Source organism: Uranotaenia lowii, chromosome 2 (assembly GCF_029784155.1).
Source record: "Uranotaenia lowii strain MFRU-FL chromosome 2, ASM2978415v1, whole genome shotgun sequence".
In the NCBI taxonomy this organism is placed as follows: domain Eukaryota; kingdom Metazoa; phylum Arthropoda; class Insecta; order Diptera; family Culicidae; genus Uranotaenia; species Uranotaenia lowii.
This window is the reverse complement of record NC_073692.1, coordinates 270,565,692-270,584,685: the sequence shown is the minus strand read 5'-3', so window position 1 is coordinate 270,584,685 and position 18,994 is coordinate 270,565,692. Positions and strand designations below refer to the sequence as shown.

The 18,994-nt window shown below is 39.1% G+C and overlaps 3 protein-coding genes and 1 long non-coding RNA gene across 9 annotated transcripts in view; 1 reads left to right on the top strand and 3 right to left on the bottom strand.

Moving 5' to 3' along the window:
- LOC129741002 (polycomb protein suz12) overlaps positions 1-5,986 on the top strand; it is a 79,358-nt gene extending 73,372 nt beyond the window's left edge. For 2 of the 6 annotated variants that reach the window (XM_055732689.1, XM_055732688.1), the window contains exon 6: positions 4,425-5,986. In XM_055732689.1, coding sequence (XP_055588664.1) covers positions 4,425-4,774 — 350 coding nt within the window. In that variant the 3' untranslated portion in view covers positions 4,775-5,986. Of the gene's footprint in view, positions 1-1,031; positions 1,554-1,609; positions 2,081-4,424 lie in introns of those variants that run through there. The other 4 variants (XR_008736412.1, XM_055732691.1, XM_055732690.1 and 1 more) reach the window with 4 other exon arrangements.
- LOC129741006 (RNA-binding protein 28) lies at positions 5,915-8,099 on the bottom strand. Its single transcript, XM_055732698.1, has one exon. It carries the CDS (start codon positions 8,007-8,009, stop codon positions 6,123-6,125), a length of 1,887 nt encoding a protein of 628 aa, XP_055588673.1. The 5' UTR covers positions 8,010-8,099; the 3' UTR covers positions 5,915-6,122.
- Positions 8,100-13,170: 5,071 nt separating this feature from the next.
- On the bottom strand, positions 13,171-13,965 carry LOC129741021 (uncharacterized). The gene is made up of 3 exons (XR_008736422.1): positions 13,594-13,965; positions 13,364-13,536; positions 13,171-13,294 (listed from the first exon to the last, which is right to left on the bottom strand). It is a non-coding gene; the product is annotated as an uncharacterized LOC129741021 (long non-coding RNA).
- Positions 13,966-14,910: 945 nt separating this feature from the next.
- LOC129742633 (uncharacterized) lies at positions 14,911-17,494 on the bottom strand. The gene is made up of 2 exons (XM_055734561.1): positions 15,113-17,494; positions 14,911-15,042 (listed from the first exon to the last, which is right to left on the bottom strand). The coding sequence occupies exons 1-2, from the start codon at positions 17,492-17,494 to the stop codon at positions 14,911-14,913; spliced, it is 2,514 nt and encodes an 837-aa protein (XP_055590536.1).
- Between the last annotated feature and the right edge of the window lie 1,500 nt (positions 17,495-18,994).

The window sequence follows — 18,994 nt, the reverse complement described above, 5'->3', positions numbered from 1 at the left end:
TAGGATGATCATGCGTTGTAACTTAAGAATGTTATGATAGCATAAATAAGCTGTTAATTCGAATTAGAAATTCCAATCAGATCCAATCAAAGTTTTGAATCAAAAATGCCTTACACAATGCAAACGCAAATTTGATGTTTCTATGTCTGTTTGCCAATTTACAAAACAACCAAAATTATTGTAATATTGCTGTATTTATGTAAATCATATTCAATGAAATATTTATTGGAACCGCATAAAGTTTATTCACACGTATTTTATTATTACAAGCAAAACAAATGAAGTAAAATTGTATTCAATTACAGATGGATTGGCAAATAAAAGCTCATAATTATCATGAATAAAGTCACTTAAAGTGTTGTTAACAGCATCGCGTAAAAATTGTACCTAACCTCATTTAGTAAAACCGTAAAATATTAAGCGTATGTATGAGTCATATAAAAAAGAAAAGAAATATATAAAAGATATTTTCATTAATGCGTACCGATTTTTATGCAAAACCAACTGGCATCTATAACCGCGGCGTTTCGTTCATTTTTTTCGTGAGTTTGACAAAAGGAATGAACGGTATAGGTAACGGTTCGTGATAATTTTTACGATTAAAGAAGAAATGACGGAAACCGTTCATACCATTTAAAAACCTTTCCAGATACCATCACTCATTTATATTAACTTTCATGTTTCGTTCTTATCGTTGTCGAAGTATCGTTCAATGTTACAGTTGCGTTTACAGGAACAATCACTTTTTCGGAAGACGTAAATGTATCGTATAGATTATTCGAGATACAGTTTTTTAGTATGCGGGATGACATAATGAGAGCGAATTAGCGAACGCGACCAATGCAAATTGCACGGACAAAAGCAAACTACCCACTGTACTACTCACTGCTGGGTTGTTATTGATTAAGGCACCAGTGCGTAGTTTCGGGTGGGTAGATTTGATTTACTGAGGGAGTTTTGACCACAAAACCCAAACTTAGTTTAAAGTACCCACTACATAACTTCGCTATGAATTTATCTCTTTTCACTAGTCCGACATTTTGGAAATAAAACAGACGCGAGTGCTGGTGAAATTTATGCTGCAATTCCGGAACAAAAATAAGAATACTGCGCACTCCATCGGATGGTTTTGTTTTTATCGGTTGAAGCTTGAGGTGAGTTCTCATTAAAATCTTTATAGAATTTAAAATGAAAAGAGTTTATTGCCACTTTTTTGGCCATAAACATTTCCCCTATTAGATCGCAAAACGTCCTACTGGAGGTGCTTGATCCGCAGTCGGTACAGCGCAGTAACGCGGTTAAAGTACGGTTAGGTGTGGCCTTTAATGAAGGGACAATCGATTGGTGCCTGGCATCAACTTTATCGGAATCGTCCCATCCGGATCCATCCAGTTCCAACCCGTCCAAACATAACCTCAAACTACTGAGCAGCAGCCACCAGCCGGCGAAAGAGTTGGTAGAACAACGGTACAACAACAAATAATTTGCTTTGCATTTTTGCCCATCTAAATTTTCTACTTACGGCCAAAAATTAACGGAAATTGTATTTTCTATAGTTATCTCGCTAAATTATCGTATGAAATATTTACTAAATTTTCATTATTTTCAGCACTGCCTGGAAGATTTAATGAAGGCACACAGGATTGTGTCGAGTTATCAATCGGTTCAATTTTGAACGGTGGGCCAGGCGTTTGCGTTGGACATGGAAACGGTACAGATACAAGGCCTCGACATTTTAAAGATATCCATTTTTTGACACCTAAAGCAGTAGTTGTGTGTAAGCATATGTAGAGGCAGAGTCAGGATTGTTATTATCGGCTTGATTCCCATTCATACTTAAATACTCCGAGAGAGACAGTTGGTGCAATATAAAATTAATATTAATTTTACTGGAATTGAAATGTAGGAAATTCAGATGATTATATTTAGTAGTATAGTTGATTTATACATGTATTTCAAGAATATCTGTGTGCACAGCTAAAACTTAAGACACATTGCAATGACACACAAAAACCAAAGCATTAGATAATTTGAATAGCTTTTAAATTCATACATTATGTTAAAAAAATTCATACATAATGTTAAAAAACCTGAATTGTTATTGATTAAAAATTTACATTTAACATTCAAATGAGTTTTTTTCAGCGGAAGTGTTAGATAACTTTGCAAAAACTAACAGCGATCATGTTGTTATTCTCGACTCAAAATTGAAAAATGGGAAAATTTTTAAAAATAATTGTTAATATTTTAAAAAATATGTATAAAAATGTTTTTCGATGAAATAATATATCAAAAGAAGGCTAGTTTAAAACAGAAAACAAAAATACTCTGAAAAGTAATGAGTGATGAAAAAAAAAGAAATCATTACAAATATAATGAATTGAAAGTGCATATGCTAAATATCGCTATTATAAAAACTTTTGTAATACATGTGGAAAAAATGCGTGAAAATACGAAGTGTTATTAGAAAAAAAAATTGCGAATAAATTCCTATTAAATCATGATTTTTTCCAATTATTCATTCTTAATTTATAACCCTATTTGGCAGCTCAAGAATGATTAGAAAAGAAAATGTAGAAACAGTATAAATTCCTTTAATTAAAAGCTATTTAAAGATTTTTTTTTAAATTTTTCCCTAAATTTTGCAAAATAAATCATTTCTACCCACTGGTACCTTAAAGCGCAACTACCTACTTTTACGTTGTTGCGTCTTAAGTCACGAGTGAGTTCCTGCACTGAGGTGGCGAATTACGTCAAAAGTATTCAAAAGTAGGTAGTTTTCGGTGTCCGTGTGGCATCTGTTTAAGCCGTTTAAGCAATTCACACACGCAAAATAATTTTCACTTAAAAAGTAAGTGACATCTGTAGTAAATTCTCGCCATACGTAATTTCATTTGAATTTTAAGTCATGGCCATGATCCGGGTCAAGTGAATTCAATTAAGTGACCGGTCAAGTGAATTACACTATGACGTTCGAGTGAAATTCATCTGAATTTCTTAGTAAGTTTCAAGTTAATTATCTCTCGCGGTTTTCAAATAAAAGAACATTTATAGAACACCTCTTCGATTTCAAATACTTACATTACGCTTTCGCCATAAATTTATTGATTGGAAAATTCCATCGTAATCCCAAGGCAGATCGGATACTGCGGATAGTGCGACTTCTAAATCTTCCCTGCTGTAAACCAGAAAATCTGTCCAGTCCAACTCACAAGCTGAAACATGATAACACCTTTAAATAACTTTTTCTTACATCACGTTTAACACAAACTACCGCCAAAAACGCCTAGTGATTGGGAAAATTAAATTCCAGCATAAGCTTTAAACGCTACTCTTTAAAATTTGCCATTTTGAACTCTGAAAATAAACACAATTACAACCCGACATTCACTTGAAATTCAAGTGATGGGGAAGTGAGTATTTTTTCTCACTTCAAATTCAATTGACGACTGAAGTGAATGTGGATGAATTCACTTGAAATTTAAGTGACTGCCAAGTGAAATGTATATGTCGCACTTGAATGGAAGAAAATCACTGGATCCTTATTTTTAAGTGAAAAATCATGTGTATTTTAAGAGTGAATTTGGGTCAGTGCATTCATTCAATCAAATGTGGTTCGCCGCATAAATCGCATTCGCCGGTTAGCATCGCTCGTGTTGAGACGGTCTCAGCGTGATCTAGGCTTAAAGCCTAGTCCACACTAGGAGACGGTTCGTCTCGAGACAGTCTCAGCGTCTCCCATTATCTTCGGGAGACACTGAGACCGTCTCAGGTTTCCAACAACAACAACAGACAACAAAGTTCGTCTCATAACAAAAATCGCAGTTCATGTTGCCTAGTGTGGACTAGGATGCTGTAATCCGCATAGCTGGTGTCGATGCCCTGTTAACGTTCGTTCGTTCAATTTCCATCAAAGCGGTGCAAACTTAGCGCATTGATCGAATTGCACAGTCGTAAACCTGTGTGTAGTGACTTCAAAGGTATTTCCACTTTCGAAACAATTATTATTTTTTCAACAAAATAAAAACGCGACATATTTTAACCACATTAGTTTTACGAATGAATCAACGTTTTCACGCACTATATAGTGCTCGATTTTTTTTTTTCCTACACTGTGCTCTGCAACCTCTGTGCGAACTGTCAAATCGATATAAACTTCTGATTATGGTTCGAGTTTATTATGCATCTTTTTACTAATAACAGCTATTCAAATTAGATAACGTGCCGCTATTGAGCATCCTTCTTTATTGATAACCTGATTAACCAAAAATTCTTATGTTCTAGGGGCTTTTGTTTGGGACTTGATTTTGTCTTTTATATATTTTTGATAAGTATTTATGAGATTATTTGCCATTTCATAAATCATGAAAGCATACCAGTGTTACCATTTTGATGTTTGAATGTTTCCACATAACATGTTACAGCCATTTCACCACCCCGTCGTAGAAGTGCGAGTGCAGCGCTTCATTCTAACGCATCATCTGCCAACAACAACACTGCCAACAACAAAGACACTAGCCAAACATCATCATTTACTATCCCTGCCTCCAACAGCAGTAGCTATTCACAATTCAATTCGTCTTCTTCTACCTCACACGTCTTCAATAAACGCTCGTGTACAACCACCAATAGTGCCGGATCCGGTGGCAGAGGAGGTTCTACCGGCAACAGTTCAATCAGTTCAAAAAGCTCCTCCATCACCACTAGACGAAAATCTCTTTCTGTGAGCACACTACAACAGCAGCAACAGCAGAGGAAACGATCTCTCAACTGACTCCACCACCGCCGAGGCAGCGAGATTTTATCCCCATGGGCATCGACAACAAACCCATCTGCGATATCAAAGATACGAGTCTTTAAATACGAGTGAGCGCGTGTTAGATGAATGTGTGATAGGTGTACCTTAATGTGTACAGAAGTAGATTTTAAATAATATAACAGTTTTTAACAAATCTGGAACGGTAAATGGTTAAAAATAACTTTATAAAATGATTCTATCAACTCAGTTTTGAGATGTTTTCTTAACGCAAAATGGTAACCGAACGTGCTCTGTTGGGACAGGGAAACAGGAAATTTGAAAAGTTATTTTTTTTTGGCCATGTCAAATTTTTGGAACCGTTTATCGTAAAAATACATTCGTTTTGGTTAAAATTACTCCACAGCAAAAGATTAATTTAACTTTGCTTCAGTTCAATTACACATAATCAAAAATTTAAAAAACGCGTGCGGTTGAATAACCCTCGGATTGACTAAAAATATAGAAGAAAGACTATGTAAGTGATAGATAAGTCTTAGCAGAAAAAAAACAGTGAAGCAAAACCTTTAATTCGATGTACGGAACTAGCAGGCTGTAGGATTTCCTTGAATATTGTGTCTAGACTTAAGTTTTTCGACATCCTGCAATAACACGTGCGTGCTTGTCATAGAAGCAATGGTTTGCAGGCAACCGACTAATCGACTGAGAACATCTAATAGACTCATTTAGATGCGTAAAATATTCCCAGGGAACTCAAAAACCTTAAAACACTGGCGAGAAATACAATCTCAATCTTTTGGGTCAAATTTTCCGTAGATTTGAAATAGATGCAAATGCATTTACCTAAGTATATAATATTAAATTAACTGCAAAGTGTTGAGATATATAAAATGAAGACAAAAGGTATGTTAAACATTAAAAAAAATTCTCAAAGAAAATGTTTTAAATTCAATCATCATTACTTTACTGTCACATTTAGGCAAGTTACAATGGATCAAAGGAAATCGTGATAAACTATTACCAATCGGATTGTTATTGTTTCCAGTAATTATTTTCGTTTGTATAATTGTCAGTAAAAAGAAAGTTTAGCCATTGATTTCTTTGTTTGCTTATAGGGCAGAAACGGTTTTGCTGCTTTCTTTTAATATTTGTTCCATTAAGGTTTCTGCAGATTTGCAATAAAAACTCGACAAAATATACACTGACGATAAAGTATGGCAACATGTAATACATTTATGTGAGTTGTTTGTACCGATGACAATGCGCCCAGTCCGAGTTGAGAAGTCAAACGGATTTTTCTTTTAAAGACTTAAACACATTCCAAATAATACATTAACATTTTCCTTTTATTCACCACCAACGAATCTTACTCACTGTACCATTTATTTCGGGTACCGTTTGATGTGGCATGGCTGATAAGATTTTTGTACTTATCTACCGTTTCTCGGATGTAACGGTCCTCTTTATTCAGCTCTGCAAAATCTGTTGATTTCGGTTTGACCCGCCTTGAAGCTTTGAGCTTGCGGTTACGTTCGTGTTCCTTCTTGACACGCTCCTTTCGCGCTTCCTTCTTCTCTGCTTTCAAACGGTTCATATGAGCATCGGCTTGCGTGTTTATTTTCCGGTTCGATCTAATTCCGACCTTGCCCTTCCGTGATATTTCTCCGGTGAATTCTTCCGTTATCTGCTCCAACTTACGCTTTCGTTCTTTTTTTGCTGGTGGTTTCGACGGTTCTTTTCTGCTAAAATCACTCGACAGAGAGGTGTTAGGAACGATGGCCTGCTTCTCATTTGTCGTTTTCTTCAATTCCTTTTTGCGAAGGAATTTCTCCTTATTTTTCGCCCGTATTTTTTCTAACTTTTGCTGATACGTGGGATTGTTTATACGGGACTTCTCCAGGCGTTGCTGCTTAACGTTGTGAACCTTACGATCTTCAATGCTGAAAGAGACGATCGGCCGGTGATTTTTTCCCAAAGGCGCAGGATTATTATTTAGTTTGCGAAGTACTTCCAGAGCAATTTCATGTTTTTTGAAAGAAAGAAATCCATACCCACGAGATTTGCCGGACGGATTTCCGAACGATGGTCGGTTTTCACGCATAACACGACATTCCTGAGGATTGTGTTTTGTGTATTGCACAACCATTTTACGAAGGTCAATATTGGTATAATTTTCTGGAAGGTTGTGAATCGTTAAACGCTCACGCGATACAAAACGGTTCAGGTTCTTCAACATTTGGGAACAACGTTGCTCAAGTCTTAGGCGTTGAGCCATATCAGGTTTGGAAACATCTTTGGCAGCTGGAGATCCAGCCATTATGAGGCCTTCTTTTAAAAGATATAAATTACGTGAATCTTTCCCAATGTTGTGAGCTTTAGAATTCTCTCTTTCTTTGATTTCCTTTTTCTTTATGGCTTCGAGAATTTCAATGAACTGATCGTTCACCTGTACCTTCAAGCTTTGCTTACGACTCATGTCGGCTGAATCCTTCAATTTAAAGATAACAAAAGCAGTTCCCTTGGAATGACCGGAAATGCGCTCTTTGTTGATAAGAACTTTTTCAACAGTGCCAAACTGGGACATGACATCTTTTATTGCTGACTCGTTTGCATCATACGACACGTTTTTAAGAAAAACTGTTCTACCTTCTTCGATTTCAGTATGGTTTTTCTGTCTTACGTGTTCGTGTTTCACGTTCGTATCTGGTTTCGTATCGTCGACAACATCCTCGACATATTTATCCTCATCCTCCGTTTGCTCTTCATTTTCGCTTTTTAATTCTGTTTCTTGTACATCATCGTCATCTTCGCTTTTAATTTCCTCTTTTTTAGGTTCTAACTTAGGTTTCAACTTAACATACCTTTCCTTGTCTACAGCAAAATTAACCTGAAGCTTTCTTCCCATAAAAACTTGACCGTCCATTTCCGTTACAGCTTTATCTGATTCCTCCAGTTTGGAAAATTGAATAAACCCACATCCTACCAACCGTCCATCTGGCCGTTTCAGAATATTTACCTCTTCAATCGTTCCATATTGTTCAAAAGCTGTCCGCAATTTGGCATCCGTTATCCGGTAAGGTAGATTCCGAACGATAAGCCTACACTGCCTGTGTGCAAATTCACGGCTTCTTTTTCGTACTGCTGTTTTGCTGAAACCGCTCCCAAAAGCACCATCCAGTTTCTTTTCATTGGACAACTGTTTTTGACTTGGAAACAACCTGTTGGAACCGTCCGCTTCATCGGACGAGGACATTTTTGAGCTAGAAGTAGAAATATTCGTAGCGATTCCCGGAACGCGTGTGAATAACGGGCAAGCACGTTTGTTTTGTTTTCTTTTCAGCTGCATGCATGACAGATTCATCCGATTCATCCCTTTCACGCACACTTAAACAGGGACACTCTTATTTGCATTGCATCAAATATAGTAATTTTATATTCAACGGGGGATGAAAGATGGAAGCGAGTATTATTCTTTCTCTCCTTTTAAGAAAAACCCTTTAGGAATCATTCAAATATTACGTAACTATTTAGAGGGGGGGTTGGGTATAGCAGTTTGTTACGCTTTGTGGATTTTTGCTTATACCGTATTCGTTTTCACCACCCGAAAGTGTTGCACCATCCACGCTGAAAACGAGCATGAATCGAGTTTTGCACTCACCTTTGTAGGTGTGCGTGAAATCGGCAGTGTCAACAAAAACCATCAAGCTGTCAAAAATCCATTACAGCTGTTATTTGTTTTCGTTTAACTTCGAAAATTGAAATGAAATTTACTTTGGTTGATCATTGTCTTTTAAACAATATGAAAATTTTAGCATGAATTTATATATTATGTTGAATTGTTAAGATTTCAGATTTATTTTGCTTAGTAGATTCGCCTCTGGCTCTGATGAACTGCAATACCGGCTGATTCTGGGCGGTCTATGTTTGCTGCTGCTAGACTGCAGTTACCCCAGCTTGAAGGTTCCGGTATTTTGAACGTTTATTTCTCGCAAATCTCATCTTCGTTCGAGTACCTATTTCCATTTAAGATTACAAAAAAAAATTTTTGGAACTCGGATCGCGGATGTCGGGGAAGAAAATTTTGCTAACAGACCGAAACGAACGAAATTCAAGCTCCCAATGCGGGTGTAGTATCGAACTACCGTTTTTGAAGGGCAACGGGTGGGAATCCGGTACTTGGCGCAACCGAGCATCGTCATCCTGAGGCACAGCTCGAAGCTGGCTGGTAGCAGAGTAGCTTCGATGCAGCTGAACGCTTCTTGCTGTGAAGACCAACTTATAGGACCCTCCCGAACAAGAATACTTTTCGGTTTGGGCGATTCCACCAGATCTTTGGGTTGGCCTTTTTGCACTCTGATTTGCTGCTCTTTTTCGGCATCGCCTGGAACCGATTGCAGCAAGCCTTCTGGACACATTTCTTCTTGGGAGCGTTGTTTGCTTTGGAACGTGCCATCCAGGTGAAATTCTCCGCCTCTGTTGGAAACGACACTGGTATTGAATCCGGAACAAGTTTCCGTTCTTCGGGATAATAAAGAGAAAAAAACAGCTCGAACGCAATTTTTGCGGTATAGAAATAAACCAACCAGCTGATATTTGTTTACATCGGGAAGCACGTGTTGTCAAAATTCATGATAGTATTGGTGAGAGCGCAAGCAACACCAAATATTTTCAGAGTGTTCCACCGTCCACTTTATGGTGCACTACCAGTGCACTACTCATCGTGAAAACGAGCATGAAAACGATAAAAAGTGCACTACCGGTAGTGCACCGGTGCACCACCACTTGAAAACGAATTCTCTATTAGAAATTTTTCAAAAGTTGGGTGAAATTTTAGCTGCATCCCATTTGCACTAATGCAAAACTATCACCCAAATTCGTCAGCGCTTCCATCGCCCATTGCATTTATATCTATTTAATTAGCTATTCCTGCCGATGTTGTGGGGCTGATACACAGAATTTATAAGTATTTAGGGGTTTAGGAAATGTAACCTCAAATTCTACCTTGCGAAATAAATATAGATTTCTTCGTAATCGCACTATCTGGCTAGGCCCACGTAAACTCTCAGGCGCAACTACTAACAGTAAAGGGGAAATTAAATAAGATGTTTGATACATGAAAAATTAAATAGTTACAATAGTTCTCTTCTTGCCACGTTCTATGTCACAGCGAAATGTTATACCAAGTAACTATGGAAACGACGGATGTCGGTCGTTGTTGCGTCTGTTTGTTTACCTCTGCGTCTCTCTTCATTAGTTTCAATAACCGTCGCTGTACTGAGAAGGCGCCTGTATGCACTCTCAGGCAGGGTGCCCAGTTCCCAACATCCTCCCCCCCGTAACGCTGGCCACCGGGTCACTGAGGCCCAGGGTTTCCCTTTGCTTTATATCCAAGACTGCCAATTTTGCGACCGACTGCCGTGTGAGCCCCTTATTTGTAAGAACGATTGCTTTACGAATACGTCCGTCTGACCCATGAATGACCTCATGTACCCGACCTCGCGTCCAACCGTTCCGTCGCGCTTCGTTCACTATTACAACCAAATCACCGACAGCAACGGGTTTTACGTCGTCGAACCACTTTGTACGACGCGTTATTGAAGGCAGGTATTCGCGCACCCACCGATTCCAAAAAACATCGAGCTGTCCTTGAATTTGGTTCCAGGATTTTCCAATCGTTTTAGCATCATCCGATGCATTGTCCTGCCTTTGTTTAACGCCATCAGAGCTACCAAGCAAGAAATGGTTAGGGGTGATGGCTTCCTGTTCTACCGAATCCAAGGGTAGATAGGTGAGTGGACGGGAGTTTACTATTCCTTCGGCATCAACGAGAAGTGTATACAAAGCTTCATCATCGAGCTTACGTCCTGCGCAGACGCTTGCTTCCAATGCAGTTTTTACTGATCGCACCATGCGCTCCCAACTTCCGCCCATGTGTGGTGTTCCGGGAGGGATGAACACCCATTTCGTACGCGCATCCGTAAAGGTAGAAGCCATATTCGAATGCAGCTGCTGGATCTGCTTCTGCAGTATGTTGTCCGCTCCTCGGAAGTTGGTACCATTGTCCGAGTAGATTTCTATTGGGGCCCCACGCCTACCGATGAAACGTCGAATACTGAGCATACACGATTCAGTGCTTAAACCACAGAGAACCATAGTTCGGGCTGGAGCCCCAACCGTGTGTAAAAATACCAACCGTGATTTCAAAATAATCGACGCCATTTTTGCAACTTAGCTAAGAGCCACCAGATGTCGTTACCGGTACTTTTATTTTTTCCATTTTTTCTACACGCTCAGACGATAGTACCTTCAACGAAAGAAAAATGCACTCAAAGCCAAATTTATTTTCAGTCACTCAATCAGGAATTAAAATAATTGTATGGTTTTTCAGTTTTGGCCTGTGTTTGTTTTTGTGGATATGAAATTCACTACATCAAGACTTAATTGATTTTTTTATAATTTAGAATCAATTTCGATGATGAACACAAATTTAAAAATTCATTCAGTATTCTTTTTTCTTTCACAAAATTGTTATCTCGGTAGGACTAGCGAAAACTCGGCGCATGGTGTTATCGGATATCTGTAATTGGTATAATAGAAGGGGGGAATATTTGAAGAATTTATAAAATTTTGATATCAAGTTGCTTTTAAATGCCTATTGCTATTCCCTTAAATTCTTAGGATTCTTAGGTGTCCGGGTAACCTCCATACAATTACTTTGCTCTGTCTAAGAGGCTAAATTCGATATTAGGAAGCTATTCCAATTTTCGAATATTTTCGGAAGTAGGTACTGAAGTCCTATCCTGGCAGAAATGACGCGATGTTTACATGCTAGAATTTCGCAATGTTCGAACAAAGATGGGTGGTGATTCTTTCGATTAATTAGATTTGAAATGCTTCGTTATGGGTGAAATTTGATTAAAATTTGATCCTTAACAAAAAGTGGAGTTTATCCATTAGAGGGGTATCATAAATTAACACATCATACAGAAATCAAATGTTGCTGCGGCAAATGTTTACTGAACTATTTTTGAAATTATAATTTATATTAAAACAGACACATAATTTAAATCTTATATGAACTTTCTCTTCAAACAACTAAATAATGTTTGCTTTTTTTCTCAAACAAAATCAGTGGCTCAATACAAAACGAGTACCAAATGAGGCATCATTGCCAAAAGAAAAAGATTTCGTTAAAAGCGCATATAGTTCCTGCTGCAAATTTCATTATGTTGCTTTTTCTACACCCCAAAAAAAAGAAAACTAACTGAACTCTGTGTTGGTGCGACCTGGAAGCAAGTTTTTGGTTGTTTATGTTCTGAGTGTTCTCAACTGTTGACAAAAAAAAATCGACAACAACAGCTGAGTCACTTAGCTAAGAGCCACTAGATGGTGCTGTTTTTAGGCAAATTTTAACGGTTTTAAAATGGCCGACGATTCAAATTCTTACACACGGATTCGACACATATTTGTTCGGGGCCCGTTCTCTGGTTCTCTGTGCTTAAACTATGCACTACTTCAACGTGTACAGCGCGAATCGTTAGACAGGTGAAAATCGACACCCATCTTTTCACTGAACTTCTTCCGACTTTAACTAATAATGGAGCGAAAAGATCCAGTCCCACGTAGCTGAATGGGCGAGTAAACATCGCCAGCCGAGCTTCAGGTAAGGGAGCCATTCGAGGTGTTTGAGGTTGTGGACGATATACTTTGCAATGTTGACACCTTCGAGCTATTTTTTTAACAGTCGGTCTTAGTTGGGCTATGATGAAGCGTTGGCGCAGTTCGTTGACTACTGTCTCTGTGTTGCAGTGTTGATACTTTCGATGATAGTAGTTTACAATAAGTTCGGTCACGTAGTGATCTTTTGGCAAAATGACGGGAAACTTCAGATTTATTGCCAAGTTCTTCGCTGTTCCGACTCTGCTATCTGCCCGTATCACGTCGTTCTCGTCCAAGTACACTGAGCAAAATCGGGCTATAAACAGTATTGGGAATTCTAGTATTTTTGCACTACTAGAAAATCCAATACTTTTTATAAGTAAGCGCAAAATTTTGCGCATATAGTTTAGCGTCCCGATAAATTTTATAGGAATTTCCAATGAAAGTTATTCAATCGTAATTTGATAAAAATGATTATTCTAGACAATGAAATGAATGTAATCCGTTTTTCTTTCGAATTTAAATTGATTTGTTATGAAAAATGAAACATCTGGTCTTGTAGCATTATAATATTTTATTATTCACTGAACTTATAAGTCGATCGTATTTTTACTATCTTATGGTGTCCATCCACTGATGTCCATCGAATTTGTATGATGTCACCATATCACCGCAGGCGTTTCAAGTGTTTATTCGCCTCTTCCGCGGGCGGGGGGGGGGGGGGGGGGGGGGGGGGTTCTTATTCGATTGCGGCGTCGACTCTTGTTAGCGCTCTCTTCCAGAAATAAGAATATCTTAACATCGTTACGGATTACAACTCTTCGCTGAATTCCGTCAGTTTCGAGAACCAGATGTATGCTTTCAGAATGTGTTTTTTACCTGAAACAAAATAAAAAAAAAAAAACTCGGAATGAAAATATAAAAACGCAGGGGCAATGTTGGTGCTACCTCCGAGGCCCTCATGATTGGAACCTGGGTCATGGATGTAATTCCGAATTCTAAAGATGCTGACTCATTAGTTGCTGTTTCCAACGCTGACTCCTCTGGTTCCGCCGTGATAAAAACAAATGTTCCACCTCGTCGTCTCCACCTCGGATATTAAAAGGTTGATCGTCCTTTTCCTAAAATAAAAAAGTTCATAATTAATCAAAGCTTAACTTATCCTGTCATAATTTTACCAGCATGAGGTAGGCTGTTGCATCAGTTCACTCATGGGTTGGACAGATTAGATCATAATGAAAACACTAGAACCAACATCAATTCCACTCTGTTCCATTGTGACCCGCCTGAGCCACTTTCGCCGCCTGGTACGGTTCCGTTTTGGGAGAAGAAATGCTGAATCCGCGGCCGCGGCTGCTGCTGAGCTGGTTCACTTCTTGTGGTGAAGATGAAAAGGAAGATGCTGCTGCGTTGATGGTCTCTTCCACCGGAAAGCAGGTAGTGCTGCGATGGAACGCTTCCAGCGGATGTTCGATGTTGGATTTGGTTATGCTGTTGTTGCCTCTGGTGGCGTAGGCGGTACGATCGGTGGTGGCTGCATGGTGTCTGGATGTAACCGTCGCTGAGGAACTGACAGACTGATGGTATTTCCTTCCGCCAGAGTGATGTTTACTGCTGCTGCTGTTGATAAAGTAGTGCTGGTTGTTCTGTCCCGGTGTTCATCCTGTTTGTAGATTCTGCTCCGGTTTTTGTCCGGCCGGATGGTGGAGTTTTCCCTTGTATCTGCCGTACTTTGTTGAGCTGTACGGAGGGTAGAAAAACATTTAAATTTTCATTTAACAAAAAGTTTTCTTTACTTACCTTCATCGCTTGTGTTGTTTACGGCCTATAGATGCTTTTATTTTTCATTTGTGCCATTTATTGGTTTCCTGACCAAAGTAAAAGGTTTTCTTCCGGAATCGTCCACATATGTCTCGTGTTTTTTTTCGACGGCAGCAGCAGCCTAGACACACTACAGCGATATTGCAGCTGGGCCTCGATTATCTGGACAAATATTCAGGATTTAAATCCATCACAGCTGTTGCTGATGTTAGACACAAATTTGTGCTTTCCAAGCAGGCTCACAAGTGTGAGCCTGTTGGTAAGGAACTTACAAATCGATCGAGTCGGTGCGAATTGTTAGTAAATTTATTAGATATGCAAAATATAAAATCTATTTATAAATAAACATGTGAAAATTATTGGATTTTCTAATATATTTGATTAAGATTCATAGACACATCGTATTCATTAGATTTTCCCATACTTTTCAGTATGTTTTTCATCAACAAAATACACTTGTAGAATTTATTGGATTTTCCTATAACTTGCACAGAATAAATCATTACTTTGTATTTGAGCGATTAACTTTAAAAATTATTGAAATGACCTAGTAAATTTTATTTCCAGATTTGGTTCAGTGTATGGAGATTGTTTATAGAGTAAGCTTTTCTTAGGTATGGCGATCTTGGTTTGTACTGATATTTTCTGGTTGCGTTTTAAAATTTCGAACTCTTCTAAGAACGATTGTCGTTGGCATAGGCGAAAAATAGCATTCTCTGCTGCGCCGAGCTCTTCTTGGCTAAGGAATCCGCTGTATCTTTTTTCGAATAACCGCACATAATAATTACAAAACCGGTAAACGTATGCTATTGTCCGTATTAGGCGTTCCCATTTAGAAAAGTTAGTAAAGGTGACTATGGACTTCATAGCAACAACTGCAGAATGCACACACGAAACTCTAAGTTCCTCAGTAGTAGTTTTCAAGGTCTTCGGTTGAGGCCAGCTCTCTTCTGGGCCCCACAGAAATGTCGGTCCTTTAAACCAGCTATCATTCGACTGTAGTGGAGGTCCTTGTCCCCACTTGGTAGCGTGGTCAGCAACGTTGAATCGGGATGGTACCCATCGCCATTCTGATACGTTTGTCGATGACAAAATTTCTCCTACACGACATGCCACAAATTGTGAGAATCTACGATGATCTGATCGAATCCACGCCAGAACCGTACTGGAATCCGACCAAAACACAACACGTTGTGCTACGACTGGATGACCATCTGTTATAAACTTCCGTAACCGCGCTCCAGTTACAGCAGCTTGCAGCTCTAATCGCGGGATGGATATGTGTTTCAACGGAGCGACCTTAGTTTTAGCCGCTACAAGAGTACATTCGAACACGCCGGGACTGATTGGAATACGGAAATAACCAGCTGCCGCGTAGGCATCCTCGCTGGCATCCACGAAGATGTGTAGCTCCAAATGTTTATAGTGGGTTCTGGTCACTCTGTCGAAATAACAACGTGGGATCTGAAGTTTGGATACGTGTTCGAATTGTGCGGTCCACCGTTGCCACTTCTCGAAAGCCTCACCGACAATCACCTCGTCCCATTCGATGCCTGAGCGCCAAATGTCCTGAAGCAGCACTTTCCCATGTAGAATAAATGCTGCCAACAAACCGAGTGGATCGAAAAAACTCATAAGGCAACGCAAAACTTGACGTTTTGTTGGTCGATTTTTTTGCGTAATGATGTCGTGGAGTTCTTGTGGAAGTGCGGTAGAATATCCCAAGACATCTTCTGCAGGTAACCAATGCATTCCTAGAACGCGCTCGTAGCTCCGCGATTCAAGATCTAGAGTTTTGGGTTTTTGAGACGTATCGTCGCCCAGATCCACTAGTACATTTGGGTCATTAGACCTCCAACCTCGAATATTAAAACCTCCTGCTGCGTGAATCATCCGGATTTCCGAAGATACTCTTGCTGCCTCTTCGATTGTTTCAAAACTGTCTGCGTAGTCATCCACATAATGTCCTTCCGTGATACCTTCAACAGCTCTGGGATAGGCATCGACAAATTCTCTGGCATTTTTATTCTTGACGAACTGGGCTGCGGCCGGTGAGCATGTCGCCCCAAACGTAGCTACGTTCATTACGTAAATCTCGGGAGGTCCTTGAGGATCAGATCTCCATAGAAAGCGTTGAGCTTGTTGATCATCGGAATCGATCAAAATTTGATGAAACATCTCAGTAATGTCCGCCGTAACGGCAACAGGATATTGGCGGAAGCGAAAAAGGATCCAAGGAAGTGGAATCAGTTCATCGGGTCCCTTGAGTAACATGGTATTCAATGATATTCCGTCAACCGTAGCCGATGCGTCCCAGATCATTCTTACTTTCTCCGGTTTTTTGGGGTTTACAACCACGCCCAGTGGTAAGTACCATGTACGCCTAGGATCTGAATATCTCAGCTCTGCCTCTGTCGCCAAATGCGCATAGCCCTTTGCTTGGTAATCCGCCAACTTTTGCTTTAAGTTTTCTTTCAGGTGGGGATTCTTAACCATTTTACGCTCTAAGCATTCCAGGCGTTTTACCGCCATTGGGTAGCTATCGGGTAGTTCGAATTCATCGAAGCGCCAAAGCAGTCGAGTGGAAAACCTTTTCCCAACCCTGCAGGTGGTTTTTTCCAAAATAGAACGGGCTCTTTGATCTGCTTCAGATTCTAAGATGACTTCAGTTGTAAGTCCTGCATCTTCCTGCGAGATGAAATTGCGTACCATTAAATGAAGAGTTTCATCCTTTGAACAATCACAGGCGTGGAAGTTAATAGACGAGTTAGTTGGTTCACTTATGGCACCACCGTAGATGCACCAACCCAAGCGAGTTTTCGCCGCCATAGGTTCATCTGATTGTCCCTCTTTGACTCTCAATGGCACTGTCAGATGAAGGTTATTCACGCCGATCAAGATCCGAGGGACCGCGTTGACGTAACTAGCTACTGGAAGGCCTTCGAGATGTCTGTATTTTCCTGCTAGGTATTTATAATCCAACGTTTGGGTCGGCAATGATAGTTCCTTAACTGTACGTGCTTCTTTTAGGCTGGATTTTTGCTGGTTTATTCCGGAGACCACGAGCTCGACTATTTCGGAATCCTTTTCCATGCGCGACATGTTGCCGGTCCACTGAAGGCAAAGTGCCTGTGCAATTCCTTTTATTCCCAACTCGTTAACTAGTGCTTCCTCTATCAGTGTGAGGGACGATCCTTCATCGATAAATGCGAAGGTTTCAATGACTTGTCCGTTACCGTAGACTGTGATAGGAATCATTCGAAATAGACTCCCGCATACTAAAAAACTATATCTAAAACAGTCCATACAATTCATCAACGCTTTCAGAAAGAGTGATTGTCTCTGTTAACGCAGATGTTCTATTAAACTTTACTTCGACAACGATAAGAACAAAACATTAACGTTCATGTGAAAAGGTGATGGCATCCGGATAGGTGATAGAATGGTACAACGATTTCCTGTAATTTTTCTTTAATCGTAAAAATGATCTCAAACCTTTACTCATACCGTCCCTTCTTTCTGTCATATGCACGTCAAAAACGAACAAAACGTTGGTCAAAGATGCCAGATGGTTTTGCACGGTAATCAGTACACATTTTGAAATTTCTTTGATATGCGGATACGGAATCTAAAGACTTTATAGAATATAGCACTGAATATAGTTTCAATGATACTAATTAAACTTTGAAGCTACATATTTTAACACCGCCTGCCTTTATTGACATAATGTAATATAAATATGAGGTAAATAAAAAAGTTTTTTAAGCAATTTCTTTGATAGATTTTTTATGAGGGTCTAAGATGCAAACATGTGACATATAGAAACATAGAATTTACGTTTGCATTGTATATTTATGACATTCTCGATTCAAAGCTTTCATTTGAATTGAACGAAATATCTGAATTGGATTAATAAATAGTATATTTACATCTTCATAAGGGGCCGTTCAGATACCACGTGGACAGAAAAATGAGATTTTTGACACCCCCCTCCCCCTCCGTGGACAAGCGTGGACATTTGGCAAACCCCTACCCCCCTCCCCGGATGTCCACGTGGACAGATTTGAAATTGTTTTTTTTTTCAAAAACGAATTGGCAGTTAGAAAACACTACTTTTTGACCATTTTGTTATTAAAATGGCTAATTAGAAAAAAAAATAAAATTATTTTAAAATTTTTAAACTTCTGAATTATTATATTTATTACTTGCTTTCAAGTGGTTTTTAATTGTTCAAACTTAAACTGGAAAGCTTTGTAATTTTAAAATTCAAACAGTAAGTATGTCCACGTGGACATGACCCAAACCCCTACCCCCCTCTCCGTGGACAAGCGTGGACATTTCCATATACCCCCCCCCCCCCCCCCGTCCCTCTATGTTGTCCACGTGGTATGTGAACGGCCCCTAACTTCATTTCGGGACTACATGTTTGAAATCTACCTTTTTCAAAAAGCTACCGATCTTCGTCTATAATTCTTTTTTATTTTAATATTTCCCTTTCTATCTTCCTTTCTTCTCTCACAAAGTGTTAAGTTAAGCAAACAGTTGTAAACAACTATCATCGATTTTGGTCCTTAAAACCTAAAGGTATGAGCCGTTTCAAATAAATAAATTGTTAAAAAAAAAACATTCATTTGTTAGTACACATAGTCATATCCTATATAATCATCTGAAATATATTTATTGAAAATTTCATTTCTCAATATCCGTACAAATTTTGATAAAACATTGAAACTGGCACCACTGTCGCAAACGGTTTCA

What these genes read in the sequence shown, in the direction of transcription:
- LOC129741006 (XM_055732698.1), bottom strand. Translation starts at nt 8,009, where the DNA reads ATGTCCTCGTCCGATGAAGCGGACGGTTCCAACAGGTTGTTTCCAAGT.
- LOC129742633 (XM_055734561.1), bottom strand. Translation starts at nt 17,494, where the DNA reads ATGATTCCTATCACAGTCTACGGTAACGGACAAGTCATTGAAACCTTC. An exon ending in TTTCGTGTGTGCATTCTGCA is followed by an intron (nt 15,043 to 15,112) that starts GTTGTTGCTATG and finishes TACGGACAATAG; the next exon opens with CATACGTTTACCGGTTTTGT.